The 24,383-nt window shown below is 40.8% G+C and overlaps 1 protein-coding gene across 4 annotated transcripts in view; it reads left to right on the top strand.

Moving 5' to 3' along the window:
- Positions 1-24,383, top strand: part of LOC126272138 (lachesin-like) — a 1,905,511-nt gene that overhangs the window by 1,523,437 nt on the left and 357,691 nt on the right. For all 4 annotated transcript variants that reach the window (XM_049974749.1, XM_049974748.1, XM_049974747.1 and 1 more), the window contains exon 5: positions 5,465-5,593. In XM_049974749.1, the coding sequence (XP_049830706.1) occupies positions 5,465-5,593 (129 nt within the window). The remainder of the gene's footprint in view (positions 1-5,464; positions 5,594-24,383) is intronic.

Genomic DNA, 24,383 nt, shown 5'->3' with positions numbered 1-24,383 from the left:
TTTCTTACGTAGTTTTGACAACGAACTGTCTCCTCTGAACACGACAATAAGTTGTTGACTCCCACCTAAACGGAGAAAACGATCATCGTACTGAAATAAAAATAATAGATTCTCTCGCGTCAAGTGCGAATTACAGAAGGAAGTAGATGATTTAAGGGAATTTGTTCCGAGTACCTCACACGCGCGAATCCATTATGTGAGTTGGGAAAATGGAGGGTATATCAAAATTATTTTAGTAAAAGCTGGGGGATTGGTGAAACTACGTACAATTTTTACAAAATAATACTCAAAACTGTGTTTATTGATTACCAAACAAACTAATGCTGCCACTTTATAATAAACTACCTGCTACGTACTTAACTGAGGGCATGTATTTGATTTGAGAAATGTACATGTGTTGCTCTCAGGAAGGCAATGTTAGCATAGACATGAAAAATTTCTGAGTTCACATTTGAGTAATATTTGACATTGGCTGGTAATAAGAGGAGAAACATCGCCAATATAAGGCACAATGGCACTGAAACATTCTGAAATCCAGAGCTGTCTGACATTTTCAATTGCGGTGGTGATCAACGTAATGATTTTGAGATTTCGCAACAAATGTCTCTGAGTGTATTTGTTAGTAGTTCATGTTCTGGACTTCTTCTGACATCTTCACCAGAACAGTGGGGAAAGCTACGGGTTCTATTCGAGAAGTGTGTGTGTGTGTGGGGGGGGGGGGGGGGGTGCATGTATTCCCCTGCCCGTCACTAGTTACCTCCTTTATGTGAACGATTGTTTTTGACTCCAGTTTTGCAAGAGTTATTCTAATTATTTTCCCCTACACTGTTAATGAGTTTCCTTATTTTTCAGTACAATCTTTTCCAGGCATTTTCATAATCTGCATCACGAAGTGGTAAAGTAATACCTCGGTCGACAACTTCCAAGATGCATTATACTCAAGCATTGTGTATAAGTATAATTATTTGAAATGCCGAAATTATGTAGAACATTTTCGACTTGCTGATGTCACCAGAAAGTGAACCAAGAAGACAAAAGCAGCAGTAAAGTAGTAGTTAGGCAGTTACTCAGTCAGTGCCATTTTCTGTTTGCGATTTTGCGATATGTTGTAATGACACTGAACGTAACCATATGTAACGTACTGCGCATGAATAGGCGGGGAGTCAAATATGGTACGATTACGCCATTCCAGAACAAGCACTGGCGAGAGTCTCATACATTAAATATGAAGTAGTATACGTACGAAGCGGTTTTAAATGGAACGGCCAGGTAAAAGTAATCGCAGGTAAGGCAGTTGTCAAACTACGATTCATTGTTAGAATCTCCAGGAACTGCAGTCCAAACTCATGTGAGGTGGTTTACAAAATCCTTGTTGGATCAGTACTCTAACATTGCTCGTCAGACTCCGATCCGTACCAGATAGGGTCAAAACAAGAAATAGAGGAAAGCCAAAAAGGAGACTGTGATTTGTTACGGGTTCAGTTAGTAAGCGAGGAAGTGTACGAAGACGCTTCGGCAGCTCCAGTGACACACGCTACAAGAGAGGCTTTCTGCATCGCGGCGTGGTTTTCTGGTGAAATTCCGAAAGAGTACGTTTCTGGAAGAGCCAGCCAATACATTGCTTCCTCCTATGTGTATCTTCCGGAAGGGCCATGTAAATAAAATTAGATTTCAGCTTACAAAGAGGCTTACCAGGAACTGCTCTTCAGCAGATTATTGGCGACTGGAAAAGGAAAGGGGAGTAGTGACAGAAGTCAGTAAGTACCCCTGCTACAGACGCCAAAATGGCTTGCGGAGTATACATGTTGCAGAATGTATCAACAGAGTCGAAAGATAATTATCCACAAATTATCTGCAAATATTAACCTCGTTCCAAGTAAAGTAATAATCTCTGAATCTGATAAGAAAAAATGTACCTAAGCTGATTCCCAAAACAAGGCAGTTTTCAAACTTCAGAAACCACTTATTGAGGAAAGTCTAAACAAATACTAAACTGTTATATAAGAGGATGATACAGTTGCTTCTTAGAGTTGCAATAAAACGATTTAGGCAAGACAATTTTTTTTAAAAAAGCATTTCTTTTCACATTTCATTCGCTAATGTGATTAGTTAAGTGCTTAAGTACAAAACTGGAATTTCTAAGGTCAGCCTGGTCGTAAACCTTCAGAAATAAAAAAAATCTTACCATTAATTTTTTACACATACTAAACAATCTTAAACATTTCGAAATAAAAGAAGTCAACAGTCGTAAGTTAAGAACCTATCATCCGTAGCAAAACGCCAACATTTCACGTTTGGAACAAATGACCAATGAAACAGTCATGTGGAAGGAACACAAGTTTGCAGTGTTACACAGAAAAATTTAACAACCTATCATATTCTTACGAGACGCAGGATGTACAAATCGGCTGTATCAGTATAAATCAAATCAATAATTTTAGATTTGATTTTGGACTATTTATTACATTTTTGTTCGTTCTTTTCGTACAGGTGTTGATCTTTTCTTTGTTTTTGTATCGTTGCAAAGTAGCATTTCTTTGCTGAACTTGCCTTTCATACAGTTGTAAGTTAAAGATTAATATGATTTTTCTGATACAACGTGTTAGTATAATCTGCGTCTCGTAAAACTGTGGAATGTTATTAAAAAAGGTTTCGGTGTAACACTGGAAACTTGTGTTCATTTATCAAAGGTATTTTATGTAGTATATGTATTCCATGTGTGACATGTTGACGTTTTAGTGTCAATGGCAGGTTCATAACATTGTGTTGTCTCCTAGATATATTTTAATTTTTTAAAGATTATCTAGTAAGGCGAAAAAAGTTTTGTTGCTAAGATATTTGTAGTTGTGTAATTCTACACGTATATAGTATTTTGCTGCTCACAAATTTTTCTTCCTTGTGTTGCTTTCTACACGAACGAATGTCACAGCATGATGGTTACTACTGCTAAACCCAGTTCGCATTCAACCCGCATTTTGTTTAAGCATAGTTTATTACATTAACCCTCGCAATAGCAAGCAGAAGTTGGGGTAATAAATGACCAGCATTCTAAAATATCGTTATCTAGCCACGTACCTTATATTTCAAAATTTTGAAAAAGCTTGTTATTGATTTTAATGATTTCCTCTATTACATTCCGTAACTGTTTTAAATTATCAGTAAAACGTAACCTAAAAATTAATGAACTAGCAGTGGCAGTCACTTTTCCCAAGAAATGTGATATTCATATTCTGAGGTCCAGGGCCCTCTTTACACATCAGTATATCCTTGAGAAGTATGTGATGAATACATATCAAAGACTGTTAACTAAATGTGTATTCTTTAAAATTTGTTTGAGGTTGTCATAAAGTACAGCTCTTTTGTTGAAGAAAACGCTTTTGTATTGGTAACATTGTTCTAAAAGACATTTTTAGCTTCTGAACACTATTTACACTTCAGCGCCCATTTGAAAAGCGTGTTGTAAAAAGATTTAATGACAATTAACAAAATTCTATGTTAAAAAAATATGTGGTGGGCATAAAGTACACACCCTTCCCTACTTTTGGGGTACACATTATGGAAAATAGTTTGGTATTGATAGGCTAAGAGCACAAAATTACTGTCGAGCAACATCACAAAGTAGAGTGTGATGTAAGTTCTTTTTTATATGTTAGTTTTTACCATCGCTGTTAAGGCGCTTTTTAGAAGAGCAGTAGTGTATGTATATGTTAAGACGCTTTTCTAAGGTGATTTCCGATATTTTTTGCTTGTTTTCAGGTCTGAAGTTAGTTGTTACAGTCTAGTCACCTTATTTTCATTATTTTACGCAGATACCGTCTAGGTATTGAAAGGTTTTTGTAATTATTTGTTTTAATGAATTACAGAAAGAGAGCTTACCTCTTTCTTGACAATGTCAGTTGTTACAAATACGTTAAACTCTTAGCAGAACGGTATTCTTCAAAGTAAACACAGAGATTAACAAAAATGTACTGGATAAATTACAAGACACATTCTTCACACGTAGCCGAAGAAATAATGTTATACGAACTTCGGTCTGTTTCCAAGTTGCAACTCACGCACAAGAACAGAATGTTAGGATCATAGGGAACACGCACTCGTGGTAATGTCTGGTTATGTTGTGCATCGCCAGTGTTTTGTTTTAGATGCCTCTGTTGCCATGCGACGTACGTCATTGCTTGTTTACAGGTGACGTCAACTGTTCCAGCGATCTGTATGACCGCTACAAGCACCAGCGTTACTGAGCAGAGTTAATCATAGACTTGGCTCGAGCAATGGTAGTGTACACAAATGCGGAGATGGTAAACGCCCTTGTGATGTATAGATTAGCTGACAGCAGTGTCGCTCGCGCTCAACATTTGTACCGGGAGAGATTTACAGGGCGAAGGTGTACCGACAGAAAATCGTTTGTAAGCCATTGAACTTGAGGTATTGAAGCCTGATACTCGCGACTGGGAGAGGCCTGAAAGGACGAGCACGCCGCAACAGGAGGAGGAAATTCTTCATGCAGTTGATGACGCCTGTAGTGCCAGTGCAAGATGGATGGATAGAGATGGACCAATTGCCTTGTCACAACGCTCTCTGGACCTGAACTCACTGGAGTTTTATTTGTGGGGCCATTAAAAACTCATATGTGTGGAATCTCTGTATAATACGTTCAGTCTCCGTGCCCGTCTTATTGGAGGCTGCGAAACCGTACGCAATTCTCCAAGGATACATCGGCGCATCAGAGATTCACTACAACGGAGGGTTGATGAATGTATCAGTGCCCACAGAGAGCATACTGAACATCTCCTTTGAAAAAGAGGTGCACGTAGTATACTGGTGCGTTCTATTCACGTGTATTTCCCATGATTGATGGGTTGGAGGAAATGAGTTATAACACAGAAACATAGCGATTCCAAGCCCATGTTTATATAACATAGGGTCTTTGTCTACCTGTGAGGAATGTGCCCTGTCGTTTGTGCCGTACAGCTTTGTTACACCCAGTACATGCAGATCTATCAGAAGTATGTGTATCAGTACTTAGTGTCCAGAATGAAATATTCACTCTGCAGCGAAGTGTGCTCTGATATGAAACTTACTGGTATATTAAAACTGCGTGCCAGACCGAGACTCGAAATCGGGATCTTTGTCTTTCGCGGGCAAGTGCTCTACCAAATGCGCTACCCAAGCACGACTCACTACCCGTTCTTACTGCCCCAGTACTTTAGGTAGCTCAGTTGATAGAACACTTGCCCGCGAAAGGAAAAGGTTCCGAGTTCGTGTCTCGGTCCGGCACATAGTTTTAATCTGCCAGAAAGTTCCAGTAATTAGGGCTGACTATTCTTAACCCCACTTATTTACACAAATGTCGCTTTTGTTTATTCTCTGGGAGAACCTTAAATTACACGTGGTTGATGTAGTTGTTATTTGCTCTGGAAGTGAAACAGTGTTCTGAAGCAAACCGCTGGCCTCCGTGTTCCAGTGCTGGAATGGGAGGGGGAGGTGCTGGAGCTGACGCGCATCTCCCGCCTGGACATGGGCGCCTACCTGTGCATCGCGTCCAACGGCGTGCCGCCCACCGTCAGCAAGAGGATCAAAGTCAGCGTGGACTGTGAGTACCGTCAATGAGCCAGGCGCTTCGAGTAAGTCTATAGACCGAGGATGGCAGTGAGGAAGTCTGTTGACTGAAATCAATCATGCCATAATTTTCAGAAATAATAACTATACGATAAACTATGGTCAGTATGTAGGTAAATTATGGATGGTGGGTTTCGGTTAGACCCTTTTTTTGTCTCCAGAATAACCAGATGTTAAAACCGCTATAAATAACCGATTTTCAGCTTCTTATTGCTATTATTCCCAAAAATAAACGTAGACGTCTAACAAAGATTGAAAAATTCTAATGACGGTGAAGGAGAAGGAGGTATTGATTAATAGGAAGTTGAGGTTGTGGCGGAAGTCTGTCTCATTGTCTCCAGCAAAGCTGAGGGAGACAGACACGGAGGCGGCTTAGGCGAAAGGCCACAAGTTGATGGTTCCCCAGCATCTTCACTTCGGGATTGCCAACTGTGGTGTAAATTCCACCAGTTGGGGTTCTGATCCCAGTTGGTGCCATTGTACCAATTCCTTCAGCTGTTTGTTTCTATGGTACTGCTCACATGTTCACGAGTGTGAACAAACATTTGTAACACATTTCCTAATCCTCTCCTGGCATGCTAGAAGTTAATTTACAATTAAATTTACAACATTCTTACAAATTATGTACCTGTGTCGTATGTAGTAAAAGCAAGAGGAAATTGGTTTAATTTTGATAGCGTATGGCCACCTTCTTGCTACACACAGTGTAACGACTGAGCACAGCATGAGTGCCCCACTTGCAGTACTTTAGGCATCAGTAGCTGATAGTAGCGGGCAACCTTCATTGTGGCATATTTTGTTATGGCAGGTTGCATACATTCAGTGGCTAACTTACTGACTTATGACCCCCTCTCCTTAACCTATTATTATGCTAATAGATTTATGACCCCCAGGGGTTCATAAATCCCCACTACTGCCGATTCCATTCGCTTTGCCCCACGATTAGGCATACTTCTAGGGTACTTTTCCGAAAGTTTTCAATGCCAACGCAGCAAGCATTTTATAACAAAGTTAGAAGTCTTGATCACGTAATATTTTATCGAAACTGGTTACCACTTCTGGCTTTTCGGCGTCTGTGAGAGTTAGAAACTCAGAAAAGGTAAACAAAACCATAACAACAGATTTACTAAACAGAAATAGGCGCCAAAGTGCGAACAAAAGGAGCAATTTACCTAAATTTCAGCAGCAGCATATTGATGCATGGTCAGTATATGAAAGAACAAGAGGAGGGAACGCATTTATATAGACAAAATAAAGTTTATGATGATTGTCACATTCAGTCTACAACAAACAACAAGTTATTGATATTTTATGTATCGACTGCACGTCTTCATGTCACTGGTAAAGTTTAGGTAACATGTGCCTTTTATTGGACATTTGACGCCTATTTGTGTTTGGGATATTTGTGGTACGTTTTTGTTTACAGTTTCTCAGTTTTATACCTGATGGTACTGAAAAGCCGTAGTTCATTTTATTTTATTTGGTTTCAGGCAGAGCCCATTTCACCAGAAAAAGTTATTGCATTTAATGAAATAAACAAAACATTGGTCAGATTTCATTAAGAAATAAAAACGTAATTAAACGGGATGAGGATACCTTAGTCAGATTGCACCATTTTAAAGTTCTTATTTTTATTCTGTCTATTATTTAATGAGCGTTTAATTAATGTGATAGCGTATTATTATTAATTGATTTTTATTTGTGGTTTGGTTTAGCGATTCCTTTTCAATGTTTGCTCCTTTTATTTGAGTCCTTTTAATTATGTTTGCGGTGGTTATGAAGTCTGTATTGCTTACTGTTCTCCTAAGTTAAGGAATACGGTAATACCATGTGCGTTTTACAGCAACAGATCTCCTTGCTGGAACTTTTCCACCTGAAATCATTAAAGATAATTTATCGCCTAACGGACATCGATCGGTGCAGCCAAGTGAAATTCTGTGGCATGTGTATGGAATGTGGCGTACTACTTTATTTCGTGAAATTATTTAGGTCTTCGGAGAAATATTCTCGACGAATCCCAAAACCGTGTAAAACTGCAGGTTTGCACCATCATACCACCCACACTGAATATTTCTTTTGAAATGATTAAGGATTATGAACTCTACACACCTGATACTCCTTTAGTGCTTTTATATGTATTTATTTTCTTCGATGCCATAAAAGATAGATTACTGCCTTAATGGCGGCTTCCAACAATCTCCTCTCAATCCGACGTAGAACATCTCTCTTCCAACGTCCAAAATGAAATAATTGTATCTTTGCCGTAGCTTAATATAGTCTGTATATCTTTGTTATCGAGTTCGCACGGAGATGCTTAAATTACACAGAGTATTTGTCTCTCGCACAGGTATTTTTATCGTGTTATTAATAGTCCGCCGCACTTCATTTTCGGGCTTGTGCATGAATGAATGCTATACCATTACAATCGCATTAAGGACATACTTTAAATTTGGATTTTACAAAGACAAATGGAATGGCAAGTATTTTTCGCAACTGACGTACCCCCTCCAAGAAAAATACAGTCTTTAATTTTTGATCTATTGTACTGTGTAAAAGTTTTTGGCTGATGTTATTTCTCACCTCCCATGAATATATGTCGTACTGCAACCATAAAGGTGGATCACAGAAATATATTCGCAGTTGCGAATATGGAGAATCATCTGCTCTATAACAAATTGACGACAGTAAAAATTTGTGCCAGACTTCGACTTGATCCCAGATTTCCCAATTATCTCGACCAGTCGGCTTACCATTTCGACGTCCGACCTCAACTCACGCCCAGACCATAATTTTCATATGTCGTCATCCATGTGTCCGCTGCATGTGCTCGTACATCCATTATGTATATTTTCGTACATGTCAGACGTCGAACTTGAAAGTCGCTTGCCCGATGTCATCGGATAGATACGATATTGCAGTGCCTGTGTACTTACGAATTACGACGCAAAGTTCCTTCAAACATGCATTGACCCGTTTTCATTGTCGCCATTCCATTGTACAGATGATAGTTAGCTACACTGGCAACTGTGAACACATTTCTTGTAATCCATAACTGCATGCATGACCGAAGGAAGTTTGGATCGTAATTCGGAAGGACACAAGCCTTGCAATATTGTATAAAGGTGGATGATGAATACTCTGAGTTTTTCAATGTGACAAATGGAGTCAGACAAGGCTGTATACTGTCACCACAGCTCTATAACACCTGTGCAGAGTGCGTCATCAGGGCAGCACTGGATGGCTGGTATGCTGGAACATCAGTTGGCGGCAGAAAAATCTATAATCTGTTTTTTGCAGATGATACTTTCCTCTTGGCATGGAGTGAGGAGGAACTTACGGGTCTGATCTCCGCAGTGAAAACTATTAGGTTAAGTTTCGGTTCTCACATAAACATGAAAAAAGCCAAACTGGTGGTTATTAATCCCCAAGATTTAGATCGAATTCAAATTAAAAGATCCTTGAAGGATCTGGTGATCGTGAATGATGGCGTAAACATAGGATCTCTGATCAATGACAAAGGAAAATGTTATAAAGAACCAAAACGAAGAATCGTTCTTGGCCGAACCTCAGTGGTTAAACTTAATAAGATCTCATTGAGCAGGGCAGTATCGGAAACAACGAAGCTCTGGCTCGTGGAGCATGGAGCTGGCGAGGACAGTCCAATCGATGCTTTAGAGAGGTGGTTTTGGTGGAACGTGTTACGTGTACCATGGATAGCAAGAAGTACCAATGGTTTCACTACAGAAGAATTTAGCATCAAAAGATGTTTACCTTCCCGTGTCAGTTCCACTGACACATTTATGAGAAGAGAAGAGGTTAACTCAGACAAAACAATCTTGAAAGGAAGAATCAAAGGCTGAAGACCAAGAGGAAGAGCTCCAAACAGATGGTTGGATCAAGCGAAGAAGATTATAATTCTTCGCATTATATCAAGAAGAGCTGAAGGTCGCTGTGGGTGGAGACGTCCAGTCAAATATTCGGTTAGTTAAGAAATGAATGAAGGGATGACGCCACGATACTCAATATGTATTAATCGACTAATAATGATGTTGAATAACTGTGCAATGTTATCGTCAATGACGCAGGAATCAAATCTTGAAAAAGGAATGAACTTTAACAAATGTCGCTTTTTGTTGTGTATTCATATGACCTGCTCTTACTCTGTTAAGAGTAACAAATTCTCTTCTCGTGATCGCCAAGCTGAGAAACCAAAGCTGGTGTGGGATCTGTTGCTCAATTGTTCTGTACCATATGCCTTTAATGTTACGCTCTGCGTGCACTAATTTCGTCTATTCCGGTTTTTCTTTGCTGGTGAAGAAACCAGTACTTAATTTTAATACAATATTATCTGACCAAGAAAACAACTTTTATAATCTATCGTGTGACAAAGGTAATCGGTCACCTCGGGAAGTACAAATGGCGTCACTTTGTTAATAAACATTACATCACTGTACTTGTAGTTTCATAATACCAAATGCCGTTAAAAGAAAGACCATGCTTCTTTCAGCACCTCAGACAACAAATGAGTTAATAGCATTAGCCACAGAATAAAATTAGGTTGCTCTCTACCTGCTAGCATTGGACAAAAATTTCGTTCCAGTGGATGGGACCGTTCGGGAAATAGAAAAGTCTATGTTTTAAGTGATTCAGTCTTTATAACCGTAAGGTATTCGGTAGGGCGCTAGCGCACGCGTTTAAAACAAGTACCGACGACGAAGTTTATTAGCTCTGATGAAGGCTCTGAAACACTTTACTTACAGAACTACACGTTTGTTGGTGTGTCGAAGTCCTTAATATCAGTTAGGCGTTTTGCTCCATGAAGTAATTTACGACTTTACTTGTGAGTATGAGGACATCTGTACTAGGGGATTGTGGCACTGCCTTGATGCAAAACAGTTCTGATTTATTAATTTTCTTTCCCAAACTAGTTTCAATGGCAGTATAGTCATCATTAGTAGGTTTTTCAATATTCTAAAACATGTAAAATTAGTATCTTCAAAAAGTTACCAAACGTCATTAAATGTGAACTTTTTGTTTCCAAATACTGTATTCTGTGAATAATTTACACATGTGAGAGTTGTACTATTGGAAATTGCAGTAAGATTGTGGATACAGTTTCTCTGTGGACTACGTTGTTACGTTATTTACAGTCCCTCACATTCGTTATTCGGTTTCCAGTTGCTTTAAACACAGAAAAACGCAACTTTTACATATTGCTCATAATTCCAAACGTTATGCCACCTTCCTGTTCCCATGTGTAGCGAGAATGTACGGCAAATTGCGAGAAGGTTTTGAACATTGGTGTGAATGTGTGTGTATGTGTGTGTGTGTGTGAGAGAGAGAGAGATAGAGAGAGAGAGAGAGAGAGAGAGAGAGAGAGAGAGAGAGCTCTGTGTACCTTTCTTCGGAGTTTCTGCTCGTTTGTCCTATGTATTGGTGTTGCGGGATTTATGGGTGAGCTGGTATATTCCTGTATTGCTGAATTTGTCTGGTGTTCCTTCTTCTGATCTTAGTCTTTGTTGAACTATTCTGGTTGGTCTGAATCTAGCAGGGATCCCTTGCTTTTTCAGTCTGTTTCCAACCTAACTCGATGTGCCATTTTATTATTGCATGTTAGTGGGTACCATCTTTTTTCCGGATTTAGTGTGTTTTGTTGTGTTGTCTTTGTGCTTCGCCTCTGTACCTAGTACACATAAAAACTGTATCCACAACGCTACCGCAATTCCCAATGGTATAACGCTGACGTATTTAAGTTAACCTTTTTCCATATTCGTTAATAACATCCGCTGGTACAGTTGCAGTTCACACTCTGCATGGCGAAGAAACGGCAATAAAACACAGAAAAAACGTCGAAAATAACGTGAACTAACTTGGAAACCTCTTGGTGACTTAAAGTACATAAGGTAGTATAAAACTACTCACAGAACGCAGTATTTGGTACAATACAGTATACATGAAATAATATTTTGCTAATTTGACGTGGTTTAGATTAAAGAAAAAATCACTGACGCTGACTTTGAAGACGAAAATAAATAAATCAAAAGTGTTTTGCATCAAGGGTGACCCACAATCCCTTACTATTGTTTTGTTGTAAACACGGACCAGTGAGAAAGTTTCCAGGTAAAGTGATTATGAGAACATGTATTTGATACAAACAACTTTCTGAAGAGGGCAACAGCAGCTCAGAGACATTACGAACAACAATAAAAAAACTCAACACTCAATAATCATTCAAATAGTCATACAAATTATAACAATTAAAAAATGAAGAATGATGACGTGATTCTAAAAGGCGCATACCTGTATGAAGATTCTTCATTCGCAATTACCAGTTTTTCGTCAGTATATACGTAGCTTCAGGTTTTTAATGTTTATATTTCCATAATGTAGATGGACAATTACGGAGCATCAGCTTGCGGGAAGTAATCAATCAAATCAAATCAAAATGGTGGGTTGTGATAATGAAATTGAGTACACTCAAAGATAATTGTCAAAATGTGCAAAGAGTGACTGCTGAATGAGCCAGGTCGGATAACATCCACAGGATGTATTGTAAGATCCGGTAGACACCAGTTAGCCTGACCTATTGAACTGTTATGCTTTATATATTTTGTCAAGCTTCTTTTGCATGTACTAGATTTTATTGTGATAGCCCACCATTCTGGTTGGATTCTTAATTTCTATAAGTTTTCGAGAGTCGGCAAACCGTGACTGTCCAACCATGTCATGAAAATATGACCATTATAAACCGAAAATGCGTCTCTAGTGACGTGAAACGGGTAGTTGCGTATAAAGCAGTTTCATACAGCTGAGCGGCTTTTGGACAAACCTCATCATTTCTGACATATTAGCTGCCATGAATTTTATGAAGATAAATTCGGAGTAGAAATTAAAATCCATGGAGAAGAAATAAAAACTTTGAGGTTCGCCGATAGCATTGTAAATCTCTCATAGACAGCAAAGGACCTGGAAGAGCAGCTGAACGGAATGGACTGTGTCTTGAAAGGAGGATATAAGGTGAACATCAACAAAAGCAAAACGAGGATAATAGAATGTAGTCGAATTAAATCGGGTGATGCTGCGGGAATTAGATTAGGAAATCAGACGCTTAAAGTAGTAAATGAGTTTTTCAATTAGGGGAGCAAAATAACTGATGATGGTCGAAGTAGAGAGGATATAAAATGTAGACTGGCTATAGTAAGGAAAGTGTTTCTGATGAAGAGAAATTTGTTAACATCGCGTATAGATTCAAATGTCAGGAAGTCGTCTCTGTAAGTATTTGTATGGTGCGAAGCCATGCATGGTAGCGAAACTTGGACGATAAATAGTTTTGGCAAGAAGAGAATAGAAGCAATCGAAATGTGGTGCTACAGAAGAATGCTGAAGATTAGATGGGTAAATCACATAGCAAATGAGGAGGTATTGAATAGAACTGGAGAGAAGAGAAATTTGTGGCACAACTTGACTAGAAGAAGGGATTGGTTGGTAGGACATATACTGAGGCATAAAGGGATCACCACTTTAGTATTGGAATGCAGCGTGGAGGGTAAAAATCGTAGAGGGAGACCAAGAGATGAATACACTAAATAGATTCAGAGTGTTGTAGGTTGCAGTAGGTACTGGGAGATCAAGAAGCTTGCGCAGGGTAGAGTAGCATGGAGAGCTACATCAAACCAGTCAGCCGGCCGCGGTGGTCTCGCGGTTCTAGGCGCGCAGTCCGGAACCGTGCGACTGCTACGGTCGCAGGTTCGAATCCTGCCTCGGGCATGGATGTGTGTGATGTCCTTAGGTTAGTTAGGTTTAAGTAGTTCTAAGTTCTAGGGGACTGATGACCACAGCAGTTGAGTCCCATAGTGCTCAGAGCCATTTGAACAATTTGAATCAAACCAGTCTCTGGACTGAAGACCACATTAACAACAACAAATTTTATGATAATTGGAATGGTTATTGATTGCTGAGTGTTTATGATGATGTTTGGTTTGTGGGGCGATGAACTGGGCGGTCAGCAGCGCCCGTACAAAGTACCATTGTTTACACAGTCCAATTTTTTAGTCAGTCCAATCTAGCCAGTTCCACGAATGATGATGATGATGATGATGATGAAATGACGAGGAAAACACAAACACACAGTTCTTGGGCAGAGAAAATCCCCAATCTTGCCGGGATTCGAACCCAGGACTCCGTGATCAAGGGGCAGCAACGCTAGCCAGTAAACCACGAGCTGCGGACGGTTGCTGAGTTTTGTGGTTGTCACTCACATCATCTGTCAGAACTGCTTTCTTCTGATGACATATTGGCAGTGTTAGCAATCGCCATTGTCATTCCAAAGTAGGAATCTAGCCAGCGGCGTCGTGGAGATCCTATTCCAGGTGCCGTCTCCAAGTGGGAAATGCGTGCACTAATATCGTTCTGTCACGCGCGCGCCGCCACAATTCGGAAGTGAGACGAGAACCCGGCCGGCGGCGGTACGGCACAGTGGCGGGTCGGCGGTACCCTGTACCCCCTCCCAACCCTCTCTCACCGCCGCGCTATCCCGCCAGCCGTTTCTTCCGCGAGCAGCCGTGTACCTCGCCGCAGCCGGCGCCGCCAATATCCGCCGCCGGCGGGCGGAGCCGGCCAGCGCACCGTAACGAGACTACTTGTACCCGGCGGCGGAAGTCGCGCAAACTTATAATTGTAATGAAGCGGCTCCTCTCGGCCCCGTCTCTTCCCGGGGCAATTTTAGGTGCACCAGCGACGGGTCCGCTCCGACTCTGAAAGCGGCAGCAGCAGATTTCAGTGCTGGGAGCGCTCGCTGACGTCATGTCTTCAAACGTCGTCGCATATGGGTCCCTAACAAGTATTATGACGCAATAAATATCAGTCCTCTACATGACAACATGCAGGTGGAGGTCTTTCGGGGAAATAAAAACCGTATCCACTATCGCCCAAGGATTTTATCATGAGCAACGATGACTTCAGTTCTAATACACTGACGGAAAATATTCGGAACATCAAGGAGTCGTGAGACATAAACTAAAGTTGATACGTGTTTTTCTACGCCTCAATTCTGATACCCATCTGGATTTCGCGTCAGTCGCATAAGAGTGGAGCTAGTAAAGGCACTGTGAGGATGCAAATCGGATTTCCTTTAAATGCACACTGCAACGATCGTAAGCTTTAGTAACTTTTGAGTTTGCACATGATGAGCTGATGTTCGTCAATAACGCCTTTAAGCAACAAAGAGGCCAATATCAAGCCATCACTGTGTTTTAACGAGGTCCTGTAATAGGGCTAAGAGAAGCTGGATGTTCCTTCTGTGATACTGCAGAAAGACTTGGCAGGAATGTAGCCACTGTACATGATTGCTGGCAATGGTGGTCTCCAGAATGTACGGTCAGAGGAAGCCTGGGCTCCGGACGGTCACATGGCACTATAGAAAGAGGAGACCATCGTTATCGGTGTGTGGCTGGCGTATCGTACTTGATTTGTAGCTGCAATGTGTCCAGCAATGGGAACCACAGTGACACAATTAACTGTTACAAATCCGTTACTTCAACGATAGCTCCAAGCCAGACGCCTTGTCGCGCGCACTCGACTGACCCCAAGCCACCGCCATTTGCGATTTCAGTGGTGTCAAGAGAGAGCTCATTAGAGGGCAGGGTGGAGTTCTCTGGTAGTTTCTGATGCCAGGGGAGGCCGATTAGAAAGAGGCAAGGGCGAACCTGCGACCAACTGAGCAACAGGCAGATTCCGGAAAGCGTTTGACGCGGTGGCCCATTGCAGGCTGTTAACGAAAATACGAGAGCATGATATAAGTTCGCAGATACGTGATTGGCCCAAGGACTTCTTTAATAACAGAACTCGGTACGTTTTCGTTAACGGCGAGTGTCCATCAGAGGCAAGGGAGTCCCCCAGGGAAGTGTGATAGGACCACTTAGGTTCTCTATATACATAATTGATTTGGCTCACTGGGTGGGCAAAAATTTGCCGCTGTTTGCTGACGATGCCGTGGTGTACGGTAAGGTGTCGAAGTTGAGTGTCTGAAGGGAGGTACAGGAAGACCTAGTCAAAATTTCCATTTGGTGTGACGAATGCCAACTGGCCCTAAATGTGGAAAAATGTAACTTAATGCGGATGAGTAAGTACATCAAACCTTTAATGTCCTGCTTGACACAGTCAACTCGTTTAAATACCTGGGCGTAACGTTGCAAAGCGGTCTGAGATGGAACGAGAATGTACGTTTTCGTGGGGGGGGGGGGGGGGGGAGACGAATCGTCGACTTCGATTTATTGGGAGAATGGTTCACCTTTAAAGGAGACCGTAGATTCATATGACATCAGTACACCATGCGTCCAACTGCAGCTATGTACTTCGGTCAGGTGATTCGACCTGTTGTGCTGCCATTCAGGAACAGCACTCCAGCGGAAGTTTCCTAACAGGATAACGCTCTCCCACATACCACTGTTGTAACCCAACATGCTCTACAGAGTGTCGAAATGTTACCTTGGCATTGCACTCTCCAGAGCGTTTGGCACTGAGCTGTCCTTGAAGTAATCGATGTATAACATTTCGTCGTGTCGCTGCTGGACCAGCTGCTGGTCAGATTGCTGCCGCAGATGCAGAACGGCGTTTCACTGCCATACGCCAAACAAGATGATCTACCCTCTCGGTAAGTTCCATGAGACCGTCGAAGCACTGTCTTCTCGCGATCATACATTCTCTTCGCTATCGCTGCCAGCAGTCAAGTGCACTGGCTACCATTGCGGCCAAGTCTTTCTGCAGTATCGCAGGAAGAACATCCAGCTTCTCGTAGCCGTGTTACACTATCTCGTTCAAACTCAATGAGGTAGTGATAATGGGGCCTTTGTCGCCTCAAAGGCGCTCTTAACTAACATCAAGTCACTGCATCCAGTCTAAAAAAAAAAAAAAAATCTTTCCCAGTGTAAGAACGTGTCTATCAACTTTCGTATCTGTCGCACAACTCCTTGGTGTTGCGATTTTTTCACGTCATTATAAACACTTTAACCCGATCTATTCAAGAGTGCTTCTCTGTAATGCGACTTCTGTTTATTTCAGCCTACTAGAGAAGTTAGACGTAATTTAGGAACATCCTGCTACGTTCACAACAAGGCGGCATAGCTCAGTCAAAAGTGTAACACAGAGCGTCTTGGGACTGGAACGATGATCACAGGTAGAAAGACGTTCTTGACCTAGAGAATCCTGTTTGGTAAATTTTGTGGTTTGGTGCTTGTGACAGACAGTTATGGTTCCTTAGTTTGTATCATACGTTTCCCCTAAGAATTCTGTTGACCTTTACAGACTGGCGCACGCTATTATAATGGTTGTACTGGAGCGGGATCATGGAATCAGACAAGGGTTTAAGAGCCTAAGTAATATTACAGTGAAAGAAAAATACACTGTAATACTACTGTAGTTAAGTCTTAAATTCTTTCACAGGTTTATACGCTGATAAGACATTGGTAATATTTATTTAAACATTAACACAACAGATTGTAATAAATAATAACAGTATTATTTCTTTCCATATTCAGTTGATACACATATATTATATCTGTCAAGTTTCAACATCTTATACATGATTTAATGTTTAATTCAGAGTCAGAAACAAGTTCTTGGTCGAAGCACTCATTATATATTGTCAAGATAGGAATTATACAAATTTTGTATCCGCTTATCACAGAAAATTTTGATTTCGCCTCTTAGCTTCTTGGGCACTTTGCACGCATCGTCCACGTGTTTCGCTGCAAGTCTTGGTGTTTCTGCTAAAGATCATCAGTTTTCACCTTCTTGTGTTGTCACGTTGGCCACTTTTGTTTCAGGCATTTAGGTTGGAATGTTTTCGCATCTTTCTTGTGTATAATGGGTTGTATGAGATGGACTCCTTGTTTTCGTAGTAACAATCTTTCGCCAGTATTATTGGTCTCATTATTTCTGGTAGGTTTTTCTTGAGTTCTTCTTCCAGAAATATCCAGAATATGGAAAAATACTGCACAAGTCCAGTATTCCGTTATTCTTGACGTGGGATGGGTGACGCACATTTCATCCAGTGAATCTACTCCTGTTTTCATGGAGTTGTACGTTGTGATAATGTCAGGCTTCTTTTTCTCTACTGCGTTTTCATATATTTTGTTATCGAAGTGTATAGATGAAAGAAGTAACACGTGATTGTTCTTTCTTTGGCACATGCAAGACGATCATCAAATCCTTTTCAAATCCATGTAAGCTACTGTTTATTTCAATTTGCTTCACAAACACAAATTCAGAAGAAAGTTTAGTTCTGTTTTTAACAACAGGTCCAATCAAAAGTAAGGTGCTTCGTCAGCAGCTCTTTAGACAAGCTACCAATAGCAGACTAATTGTCTGTCGTTATATTATGACCATTCACTTCACGTGTCTGCTCATGCGGTTTATCACATCTTACTGTGAGTTTGAAACGTTTTATGGTCCACATGGATGCTTTCCGACCTATATCTCCATGGGAAGAGCCTACCCAGTCCTGGCATTAAAGATCGTTAGAATTTTTATACCATACTTTGGTGGTTTACTTGGTATATATCGCCGAATACTTCACTTTCGTCTGAAGGTGACGAACTGGTCATCCTTTGTGGTATATTCAGCTAGTCTCTACCCCTTGTTACATTTTCAGTACATTCCTAATAGATGCAAGTTCATCTACTTTCTTTCTCTCTAGCTTGCTTTGAATGTCATCAAACGGTATGAATCCGAACAGGAGCAATAACCAGTACAAACTCAGCATAGTGTCAAGTACCTTAAACCTAAAACCATTTGAATCCCCTAGGTCCTTTACGTACGTGTGTCCAGAGTGGTAAAAACATGTCAAAATTACTAACCCAACATTTTGGACTTTCATATACGGCCAAAGAACGGAAGAAGAAGAAGAAGAAGAAGAAGAAGAAGAAGGAATTCTGGCTGCACCTCTCACATCTGGCATATGAATAATAGTATTTCGAGGTACTGACTTATCATTTCTTCGTGGAAGGTTCTTCATCCATTTCGTTGCCTTGACTTTTTCCATGCAGAAATTGTTATTTTAGAAACTTTTTTCCGTTATTAACATCATCTGTCTCTGTATCAGTTTCATTTCTGCATGTCTTCGCAGTCATTAGATGATTGATGATCTGGTTTATCATATGTTTTCAACGTTTAAGTAATCTCCGTATCCGTCTTTAATTTTCGTCATACGTACACATGCTGCAGACTGAGTTGTTACTACCTAATAACACCAAAATGTTTATTTCATTTGGAAACTAGTTAGAACAGCGCTGTTAGACAACAATGAGCTCACTTAACTTAGTACGAAATGCGACAATAATGAAACGGCAGTAAAACTGAGCAAAACTGGTACATGGTATTATTCTGAACTGTTACACTAGAACTGCTATGTGGTGTACGTTTTTGGTAACTGAACAACAATGATAACTGAAATTTCGTGAATTCTGATTCAATTATTTTCATAACTGTTAGTTACAAAGCTAATAAGAGTTTTAGACAATTATGAACTTTTAAACTGATATTACGAACGGATTTTAATACGTGGAGTGTCACATCACAACGCCGGCACTGAAGGGTTAAGAAGGGAGATACTTGGACACGTAAACAGGCTTAGCAGCAGTCATTTTACACTCATCCCCTCATTCCATAAGCAATTAATTGACGTAGGACAGAATGCCAGTCTGTTTGGTAGGAAGTGTCCTTCTTCACACATGATGCAGTGACTTGTAAATTACGTATAAACAGAGTCCACCAGTTTGGTTCATACCGTTCTTCACATTACTGTTGAAAGTAGTGTTTCGAATCCTTGATAATGATTTACACATGGATACATCTTTGCACAGTACTTCGGTTTTGAGAATTTTTATAAACAATATGTATGGAGTATGACTCTAATTTAGGTCTTGTACTGCGTGTGCTACTGATGTTGTGCCGCGACCCTTGCTCTACCTGATGTTAGGTAAAACGTTTCATGTGTAGGCGACAGGTACACAAGAAAAAGAGAGAGTGAAAGCACTGCAACAAGAAAGAAATCCTAACTTAATTCCGAACGTCTGTCCTGGGTTTAGAAGCAGCTCGCTAACTTTCTTCAGCATTTAACACATATTTTAAATGAAACTTTGAACTAGGTGGCGCTGTCTATGCATTACCATTTTTTCTCTCTCCTAATTTCAGTGGGTCACTGTAGACCTTGACTCATGGTTCTGGAGGATGTCTCACTCATTGCAGTTCCCAATGTTAATAGGAATTTAGGTGTTTAGTCTGCCGACCTATATGCTACAACTTCCAATTTACTCGTACCTCACCTTACCTACAAGCCAGAAACGTTCATAAAAGTTCTATGTGCTACTAACAAACGCAATAAAAAGAAGAGAACTTCCCCATCGACGAACCACTCAACATAGGTAATTTATATCCAATTCTAATAAGATCTGAGAGTGAATTTGAATTACAGGGGACTGCAATATTTACAATGCCAATAAAAAAGGTTTTTCGGTAGGCTTTCCAATTCGATGGTAATCTCATTAATCCATTCCTAGTCAGACATTCAGTGTATCCACCTCCGTTCATACGTGTTAATTTCGTATACAAACACACTATATTCCCTTAAGTTTACCAGATTTCTCCGATGCAAAATGTTTTTCAGCCACCCTGCCGTTTTTTCAGAATCAGGCATATTTACAGTCATGAATTTTTAAACTAACGCACCGCCATTTGACGGTAATGTTATTTATTTAATTAAGAACCACGTTTCGGCCTCTTCTGTCTAAGGTTATGCGATTAACATTTATCACAGGACACCAAGCTCAAAAGGACCATAAATTAAGAAAAATATTGTGTCTCCACGAAATGTCAGATGTAAAGTCACCATCTCGAAAAAATATCAGTAAATAATAGTGAGAGTACGTCATATGAAGTAAAACAGGTGTCCTTTGGTAAAAGATAAGCAAACAATTAAATTATTAAGTAAACAACAATACAGTCAAATGGCGGTGTGTTCATTTTAAAGTTATTTATGACTGTTACAGAATCATCAAAAACTGTTTATAGTCAGCTGGCCGACGTGGCCGAGCCGTTCTAGGCACTACAGTCTGCAACTGCGCGACCGCTACGGTCGCAGGTTCGAATCCTGCCTCTGGTATGGCTGCGTGTGATGTCCTTAGGTTGGTTAGGTTTAAGTAGTTCTAAGTTCTGTGGGACTGATGACCACAGATGTTAAGTCCCATAGTCCTCAGAGTCATTTGTTTACAGTCATAAATGTTTATGATACCTGATTCAATTACATGTCTTTATTAATTTAATTTCGATGAAAATTTAAAGATTTGTTTTTTACATTAATGTAGTAGGTTTCCTTGTTTATACACGATAATAACAAATGGACTGGGCATTTTCAGACGAAACTATTTACACTTACAATGATAAAATATGTTAAAAGGGCGCATGTCCAGAATGATTTATTTACTGTTTATAACCCATTTTTAACAACTGTTCAAAGTACGTTAGCCATGGAAACACGCAAAAACAGAATATACCACCATATCAAATGGAACTTTCTTACATGAAATTTTCAGACAGCCTTCCTTTAGCACGAATGTCTCCTCCTTACATAAAATTCTGGTGGTTTAGAGATGCCACAGAAGAATACTAAAGATTAGGTGGGTAAATCGAATTTGGGGAGAAAAGAGCTTTATGGGACAACTCGACTGAGAGAAGGGATTGGTTGGTGGGTCACATCCTGAAGCGTCAAGGAATCACCAATTTGTTTACAGAGGAAAGTGCGCAGGATTAAAATTGTAGAGGGAGACCAAAGTTTGATTAGAGTAAGTAGCTTCGTGTGGTCGACGTTGAAACAGTTGCGCAGAGATAAAAATAATATATTATTGTGAAAAGCCGCATCAAGTCGACCTCTGGACTGAAGAACGCAACAGGAACAGGGAATTAGTCCACTTGTTCTTCTCACCTCTCAGGAACCTGTTATTTAGCAGCTGGCGTTCATTAATTCTGAAATTATGAAAAGCGCCATTTTGCATTGATAACGGACGTCGTCTCCAAGAAAACACGGTACATTCGCCCTTTGAACTTCGGTGGAAGGATATGAGGCCCTAAGAGTGAGTAGCCAAAACTACTGGTACAACAGAATCAGAAAACCTTTCTTGATAACTTGCTTCCATTTTTGGACAAGGATTTACTTCAAGAATGATGGCTGTGAAAAGTTACAATCTGATCATAATGAAACGACGCCTCATCCACGACAGCTACAGTTACACTAAAACCATTTGGAGAAGCGTACCCGTGCAGGAAAATCAGCTGATCACAACTGAAAATGGTGCTCATGTTGCCTTTTACCGTGTAAAACTCAAAAGACCGTTACCTCGCCGATATTATTTCTTGCAGCTATTTGCCTTACACTGAGACCTGGATTGTCATTTACTGTTTGATGAATTACATCGTTCAGGTACATTGTACTCTTAGAGTCGCTCTTAGCAGACTTAAACGTTAGCATGCTCCCTCGGATGACGATAGATTGCTTCCAGCTTCCTCCCGTGACATCACCCTCAGTCTGGAAATCTGTCACACTATATCCGTTGAGCTGCTCGAACATCACCATGTGCCAAAACACCCGCCGAATGGATGCCTCCATACTCCGCATTACTGTTCAAGTGCGTTGCACTGCACAGAAATTGAAGAAATTGATTGATAGTAACAAACACTCATGCGCTTGCCGAGGTCACACTAATTACGCAGATATTGGTGCGTAAGTATGGCAGTGCAGTCAATTACGTATCAAGAAAAGTAATAACGCTTATCACCTACGAACATTTTGTAGAATGAAATGGAAAACAAGTTACTGGCGGTAAAAGTATAACATGATAACCTGTAGCCGAGGAAACATTTTGAACATCAGAAGTAAGTAAGTTTCATTTATTATCCTGGTACTTACTATTCCTGCCTATGTTCCATGATAAATATACACTGTCCAGTCATATTAATACGACCCCCTGTCAGAAGCGTGGATTTCCACCTTATACAGCGTGGGTCGCGGCGAGATGTGCAGGAAGATAATCAGTGAGGTTCAGGAAGGCACAGACTGGGTTGTGGGCTCCAGTCCATGCGCTAAGTTTATCGGTGGAGTAAGCACGGCAAGAACAGCCCTGTCTAGGGTGGTCGGGAGTCTGTTGACCTAGAGATTGCGGTACACCCATCCTAGTCCTCATGAAACCACACATTTACGCTGCGAGCTGTTTGATACGCTGTATTGTCCTCCTGGTAAATGCCATGGTGCCGAGGAAACACTAACTGCATACAGAGGTGGACTGATTCCCAAGGATGTATGCATAGTTGTGTTGATCCATCGTGCCTTCCAGAATGGCGTGAAACGTCATACAAACCAACTGCCATCCGTCCGATGGAGCATAAAACCTGACTCATCTGAAAAGACTACCAGTCGCCCCTCAGTGGACGTCCAGTTATGTTACTGGCCTGCAGATCGCAGCCTTCGTCCATGATGAACAGCAGTGAGCATGGTTGCGTGAACCAGCTACCTGCTGAACCGTCGTTGAGGAGACTGTGCTGGCTGCCCCTTGGTTGATCTAGGCGGTCAGTTGCTCAACAGCTGCACGTCTACTCGACCGTACACATCTATGTAGACGTCGTTTACCCCTGTTATATATGGCCCCTGCTGCTCGTCAGTTAGCCCAGCATTAATGTGACTGGGTAATTTACTGTGAAAAGAAAATAAATCTTTCTAACCACGTCTATGTAACACAGTGTTCCCCTGCGCATGAGGAATGCGTCTTGAAAGTTTGGCCTTACCTGATACCGCACGCTATGCATACCGTCACGTAGCGTGTTATGCTTTACTCTCGAAAAAATTATGACACGTCTGTGCAAATCTTGTCTGTTGGTATGAAAGACTCGATAATTCTCAACCATTTCGCTGAGTAAAGTTATATCATACCGAACACGCTGCTGGCATTCACATAAACGCATTCGTCTGCTTCCTTGTGACCGCCTCCATAGCACAGTTGTCAGCATATCTGGCTCCTTTGCCGAGGACCCGAGTTCCATTCTCGCTAATGCCACCAATTTTTCTCTGGTAGTACAATTTGAATGGAGTGCACTCAGCCTCTTAATGCCATTTGAGTCAAAAGTAGCGGCTCCAACGCCAAGAGAGCCAACTGATACCGGGAGAGGACTGTGCTGATGTTTTTTTGCTTTGCTTGTTTATTGTAGAGGCCTGATTTTTATCGATAATACGACGATCTTCAATAATGCTCACATATTTTTCTCAGAACATATTTATTGCTAAGAGTCAAAATTTGGTGGCAATATACACCAACGCGTCTTGACCATTTCCTACTTTTCTACGTAGTCTGCATCACGTTCCACGGACGTTCGCCAACTTTGGGGAAGAGCATGTGTTCCCTGCTGGTAAAAGGTTTTCTCCTGTAGACTTAGTCATGTTTTCACTGCATGACTGACACTCTCGCAATTTCAAAGTGTGTTCTCCTTAGAGAATCTTTAAGCAGCCCAAGGAAATGGAAGTCCGAGGGTGCCAGGTCTGAACTATAGGGTGGATGTGGCAGTGATGTTGAACCCTATTTAGCGATGTGTTCCCGGGTTCTCAGACTTGTGTAGGGGCGTGCGTTATCGTGTTGGAGCAGGATTTCTGCTGGATTCTTGTCCAATCCAACAGGTGGGAAACAGTTCTTGAGTTCAGAGTCTTCACGTATGCCTCTGAATAGATG

This window comes from Schistocerca gregaria, chromosome 5, assembly GCF_023897955.1.
Source record: "Schistocerca gregaria isolate iqSchGreg1 chromosome 5, iqSchGreg1.2, whole genome shotgun sequence".
Lineage (NCBI taxonomy): Eukaryota > Metazoa > Arthropoda > Insecta > Orthoptera > Acrididae > Schistocerca > Schistocerca gregaria.
Note: the sequence above shows the minus strand (reverse complement) of the source record. Positions and strands in the feature narration are given on the sequence as shown.